General features: G+C 48.7%; 1 protein-coding gene across 1 annotated transcript; it reads left to right on the forward strand.

The window, feature by feature from the left end:
• Positions 1–665: 665 nt before the first annotated feature.
• CD40LG (CD40 ligand) lies at positions 666–6517 on the forward strand. Its single transcript, XM_017814723.1, has 6 exons — positions 666–875; positions 2658–2795; positions 3333–3375; positions 3646–3702; positions 3989–4051; positions 5940–6517. The coding sequence occupies exons 1-6, from the start codon at positions 720–722 to the stop codon at positions 6302–6304; spliced, it is 822 nt and encodes a 273-aa protein (XP_017670212.1). The 5' UTR covers positions 666–719; the 3' UTR covers positions 6305–6517.

Here is a 6517-nt window from a genome sequence, read left to right on the forward strand (position 1 = left end):
TTGATTTGGAGAGGGAGGTTCAAACTTTGGGCTTCAAAATCCTACTATCTGTTGAGGATCATGAAAGCTGTGCCCACACTGGCGTCACTAGGGTGCCTGTAGAGATGATCCCTCCTCCCAGATCATCCAGCCTCCCCAGGCAGAGACTTCACCCCTGGAGAGCACAAGGGAAGGCAGAAACCAGCACAACCCACCTGCCTCAGCCAAGTGTCTTCACTGCCAAAAATTGTCCTTCTCTTGAAGGAAATGAACAGCAAAAAGCCTTTTTTCCCCTTTTGAGAAACAACCAACTTTCTGAGTGCTTCCTAGCCCCTGGCAGCCCACAGTGCTTCTCAGCAGCTCTTTACCTGTCTTCATTTCTTTGAAGACAACTTGCCACAAAACTTTCATCAGCAACAGGAAAAAAAACCACCAGGGAATAGTTTGGAGTGATTCAAGGGCAAGTATGAATATACAGAATAAGAACCTCTATCTGTTTCTTGTAGAACAGTAGGAAAAAGGCATGGAAGTGCAACAGAGAGAAGAAAGTCTAAGCAACCTTTTTTTTTTTTGTTGTTGTGGGAGATGGTAGTGAACAAACCTACCCACTACGAAGAGGTTTTTCCAGGAAGTGTAGGTTGCTGCAACCTGTATCCCTTGAGCAGCGGGCGCTCGCACAACAGTTCTCATGCTACTTGCAAGCAGCTCATTTGAAGGAGCCCCAGCCAAGTGCAAGGAGGATGAATGAACCCTACAGCCCTGAGACACCCCGACCCATCAGCAGCACCTCACCTGGCACCATGAAGATGTTCATGGGCTTCCTCACCATATTTACTGTCGCACAGATGATTGGGACCGTGCTCTTCTGTTTATATCTTCACATGAAGATGGATAAGGTAAGTGGAGAAAGAAGGTTGCCTGTCTCTGCTGGACTGCTGGCACGGTTTGACTTCAGCTGTGGTGAGGCTGCTCACCAAAAGGATGAACACAGCAGAAGACGATGCTGACCACTGGAGGGATGTAGCAGTAGCATTTATCTCACCCGTGTTCTCATTTCTGCTTTAGTTTGACATGAAGATGTACACTGGGGAAGGGATCTGTTCCATTTGTTAACAAAAAGAGAATGGATCACTCAAGAAGAGCCGTTAAGAGCAACCCTGGCAGCCCATGGCCAGTCCGGGGATGGGAGAGTGTGGTTTAGGCGTTCAAGTGGCTGTTTTAGGCTTGGTGGTGGTTTTTCTGGTTTTGTAGCACTTGGCACGCACTGTGACACTAATTGTGAAGATGAAAGGTCCAGAAATTAAAATTTTTTTAGAGTTTGATGTATGAATTTTACCAACGTCTCACTTCAGATGATATCTTCTGATTCAGGGAAGAGAAGACTGGACCTTAGTAGTTTGTCATTTTTTGAAGAGACGCGGTATCGGTGATCCTGTCCCATACTTCGGACAATATTTACCAAAAAGTTAGAGTCTGAAAAGCTGTTTTTGAGGTTGCCATGATTGCAGCCACACTGCATAATGCTTAAAATCACCAATCTAAAGCTACTTTCCTCCAAACCAGAAAAGACTGCCAGCTAAAGAAATATGTGCCTAAAACCCAGACCGAGTTTTTCTTGCCAGATGCACCAATAAGGTCATCATTACTGATTTTTAAATGTATTATCTCAACTTAAATTGAAATTTAAGTGGGTGATTTCTGATCTTCAAGGATGGAGAACAATCCTGAGCTAGAGGATCTTAAAGGGGGGTGGCAGGGAACTTTGCTGCACAGAGTTTGCAGCTTGGGGCAAAGGAGTGAGTAGAGGGTCCCCAGCAGAGTGAAATGTGACTGCGTGGGGTCACCACAGAGGATTAGAGGCAGCTGAAATGCAGTCACAGGTGGCAGGAGGATTTCAGCTGCCTTCAGAGCTTGTGGCAGGACTTCAAACCCAACCCTCCTCATCCCAGTGCTGCTTGTGCTGAGCGCTCTGCCCGGCCATGTGTCTTCGTGTCCAGCTGCACTTTTTCTTTGCCATTTAGCTGACTGCTAGGTTTAAAAAGAAAAAAAAAAAAAAAGAACAAAAACAGGTATAATTTCACAAATCAGTATTTTGATGCATTTATTTATTAATTTATTGGTTTTTCATTTTTTTTCAATCTGAAACTCTTGGTGCAATTCAGCCGCAACCCACAAGTAGTTTTGTTTTCTTGGCAGCTCTTTTTAATCAATAAGTGAGTAAAAAAATGCCAAGCCCCCTGTGTGGGCAGGGAAACAAGGGGCTGAGCAAGCAGCCCGGCTGCTGGGGCTACTGAGGAAGCAGCTGCAAACCCTGAGTCCCTGGGCTTTCCTGAGATTTCTGTGCCTTTGGGAAAAGGCAGAGAGAGACATTTAAACTCATTATTAAGGTGATAGAAAAACAGATCCTGAACAATCATCCTCTCACACAGCATTGCCGATCAGGATGAGCTCTGTGGGTGCAATTCCCAGAGGAGGTGCAGATGCTGTGTTGGGTGGCTGGTGGGAGCTCTTGGTACCCACAGTTTGTCTGCCCAGCTCATCCCAATGCTGAACATCTGACCCTGAGCTTCCCAGGCTGTAATTTATCCCTGGCAGGAATACAGCATGGCTCTGCTGGCAGCTGTTGCAGGTTTCCCACTAACACTCCATTCACCCTCTCTTCTCTCCCCTGTTGGCAGATGGAAGAGATGTTGAGCTTAGATGAAGATTACATCTTCCTGAGGAAAGTACAGAAATGTCGGACACCAGAAGGTCAGAAGTCGACATTACTGGACTGTGAACAGATTTTAAAGGGTTTCCAGAATCTCCAGTACAAGGTACGTGCTGCTCTGCGAATAAAGAAAGGGTCTCTGTTTAGGAGTGGCTGTGCTGGCCAAAGCAGGCAGGAAGGTGACATTTCTTCCTCGTTGTCACTGCCTGATGACAACAATGACCTCAGCTAAACCTTCAGGTTTGCATCAGTGCCTGACTGACTACCAAAACTGTGTGTAAGATGGGCCCTGCTCAGCAGCCCTGAAACCCCCTGCTGTAGGGGCAGGGATGTGCCTGGCAGCACTTAAAGCTCTCTGACATGTTTTTAAATGAAAAGATGTTTGTTTGCTTCTTTCTTTTTTTTTTTTTTTCAAATAGACTTTCCCCTTGACATAATTTTAATTGCATGAAAACTAAGGTCATAAACAAACCCCCTGCTGCAAACAATGCTAGAGCAGGAAGGGCTCTGTCGTTTTTGACACCTTTGCTAGGAGATGTCAGGGCCAAACAGCACCAACTCGAGCAGTGACCATACAGAAGTTTTCAAAATCATTTATTTGTACATCTTCAAAAAAATATATATGTTTTTACTGTTGTTACAGGACGGAGCCATCGAGGAGCAGCCCAAGTATGACATGCAGAGAGGTGAGTTTCTTGGTGTCACCAGTGCACCCATAGCTTGGTCTGGAAAGGGATTTCCTTCACCCTGCAGCAGCTCAGGGTATGGCATGGAGGCAGGGGACAGATCAGGGTTTGATGCACCCCCATGGGGGTAGGACTGTGCACAGCATGGGGCTGGTGGAGGGGGGCACTGGGCATGGGTGTCTCACCAGGGCAGGCAGTTCTGTGTGGCACAATGGCTGAAGTTGATGAAACTGAACCCAAAACTAAATTCATGGTCTTTCTGCATTGCAGGTCATGAGCACCATGAACATCCCCATTTGACACACAAGAATGAGACGTCTGTGGCAGGTGAGGTGTGGGCACATCCAGATCCTGTCCCAGCAGTGGGAAAGGTGGCACTGCCTCCTCCATGGGCTTTATGCCTCAGAGGCAACTGCATGTCTCTGCTGAGTAGAGGCCAGGTCCTGCTTTACTCGGAGCTGGGGTTGGAGTCTGGAGACACTGTATCTGAGCTGGAATTGGACTGTAGAGAAACATAATAGTGGGAGGTGCTGCAGTCCCTGTAGAGGAGCTGTGCTGCCCAGGGGGGACAGGGTGCTAAGGCGTTAATAACACTGGCCTTTTGGAATTGCAGCAGAGAAGAGGCAGCCAATTGCAGTCCACCTGGCAGTTCAGCAGAGCAACAATGCAGGCTCAGGTAAGACAGACCTGCTCGGACTGACCTCGGCCAGGGAGCCAGTGGGACATGGCAGTGTGCATCCCCAGTCCTGCACCGTGGCTCTCTAGAGGCCAGGGACAAAGCAACTCCAGCATGAAAGTGTGCCCCCAAAGCACAGCAAACCTCCCAGTGCATGTCACCACGTGCTCCTGTGCCACATGGGGTTCACACATCCCGTGCCAACTGTCCTCAGTAGCTGTATATATGTGCCTTCCTAGAAATGCACTACAAAAGCTTAATCTTTACAAGTGGTAAAATTTTTCTCATCATATTTAAGGAAAAAACTTCTCACTTTTCTTTTGTTCTCCAAATTGAGTTCTTTTGCTCTCCTGGCCACACCTAACTGGGGTGGCTGCTGTAGGAGGGCTCTGCTGGCATACTGTATCTGCTGATTTAATCCTCTTCTAGCAATGTGGGCTGGCTGAGGACTTTACAGTCACAAAATAGATCCAAACTGATTTAGGCGAGCTGCACTTATTCACAGCCATGGCCACGCTAGGTTTGCGAGATCTACCTGAGTCCATTTGCACTTGTGTGTCCCTCTGTACTGACCATGGGGGCTCTCACTGCTCTGTCCCTCAGCATACCTTTAGCTAAGGGACATCCCTCAAGAGCAAGGATTACCAAAGTGAGTATGAGCTTGCAAGGCCAGTCTCTCCATCTGGCAAGGCTTTCACAATCTGAGCACTTCTGATTTAATTCTGGAGTAACTGACAGCAATCAGCAACTGCTCTTTCCATCTGTGACGCAGCATTTCACCCAGAGCATAGTTTATCTGTGGAAAGCCAAGATAAGATCAAAGAAGTGAGAAACTTGCTGCATTTTAAAACTCCTTGCTCAAGCACTTGTTGAGCCCATAAAGCAAGTTGAAATAGTCCAGAGAGCAGCAGTTGCCTTGTGCTCAGCTCCGTGTGGGCAAATGTCCCTGTGGGATGCTCAGTCTTGGACTGTGGGCTACGTGGCTCCCCCAGGATCACCCAGGTCACCCTGCAACAGGGACTGGGACTCTGGGCTGGGGCAGTTGAACCCATTATTTCCCTTGGAGCCAGGTTGCTCACCCTGGCTGCTCTTGCAGGTGTCTCTGTAGGCTGGGGAAGGCAGAGGTTCAAATTCCCTCCCGGAGGTCAGAGCTGACCTCAGTCCCTATGGTTTCCCGATCTCTTTATTGGTTTATCTGCACCAGCTCTGTGAGCTACCAGGATGACACCAGTAGTGCCCCAAAAGCCACGGAAGCAACTGGTCTGTGTGAGCCGTGGTCCCGGTGGTGGGAAGCAGCACTCACTGTGCAAAGCCCTCCCAGCTCTGCACCCAGGCAGGGATCAGAATTGTGGGGTGTTCAGTTTTGTGCTTCCTTGGTAAAGTCTTGCCATCTCCAGAGGCCAGGTGGAGGAGGGACTTTGGAGGGAAGGCTGTGTGCCCTGGGATGGGAGGTTCTGAATAATGGAGTTGCAGTATGCTTTGGCAGCGCTCTGAGGGCTTGGAGGTTGTATCCCTGAAATCCATGGAGATAGCAACCCTACAGGAGTTGACACAGGAGTGTGTTTGGTCTGTGGTGGTAACCATGTGCAATCCTCCTCCCTAAGCATTTCTACTTGGCCCGATGAAGGAAGCAAAATGCTCTTCCACTTGCATATTGATTCAAGGGTGTCAAGGCCAGTGACCAGCAACATGGGTTAAACCTGCCCTGGCCTTGGGGAAAGGGACCTGCTCCCATGGGCTGGGGTTGGTGTCCTGGGGTGGGAAGGACCCACCCCCACACCCCACAGACAAACAGAGGCTGTGAGGCCAGATGTCTCTGGGGGGTCCCCGCAAAAACTGGATGTCTCCTTCTCCTTCTCCCAGCTCACCTGCAACACTCTCTCCACAGTGCTACAGTGGCAGGAGACCATGTATGGCCCCACAAACATCTTGATATCCAACCACGAGGGGAAACTGAAGGTGAAGGAAGCAGGGCTCTACTACATCTACTCCCAAGTCAGCTTCTGCACCAAGGAAGCATCCTCGGCACCCTTCACCCTCTTTATTTACTTGCATCTCCCCAAGGAAGAGGATCGGCTCCTGCTGAAGGGACTACAGACACAGGGCACCCGGAGTGACTGCGAACTCCAGTCCATCCGGGTGGGAGGTGTCTTCAAGCTCCGGGAAGATGACATGGTCTTTGTCAACGTGACAGACTCCACAAAACTGAACTACAACCATGGCAACAACTACTTTGGCATCTTCAAGCTGTAGTGAGGAACCCAAGCTGGGGTTCCAGCCCAACTTTGTTGAGCAACGTGCCTTTCCCTGTTTCCCTTTATTTATGTTCCTCTGCCTCTTTGTTTTTCTTGTTTCTTAATTTGTATATTTTGTTATTTATTAATGAGGGCCAGGGGGCCCTGAGAACACAAATGGAACAAAGTTTGAGGCTGTTGTTTGCTTTTAACTTTCTTCTGCCACTGCCAG

This window comes from Lepidothrix coronata, unplaced genomic scaffold (genome assembly GCF_001604755.1).
Source record: "Lepidothrix coronata isolate B3197 unplaced genomic scaffold, Lepidothrix_coronata-1.0 Scaffold2, whole genome shotgun sequence".
NCBI classification, from domain to species: Eukaryota; Metazoa; Chordata; class Aves; order Passeriformes; family Pipridae; genus Lepidothrix; species Lepidothrix coronata.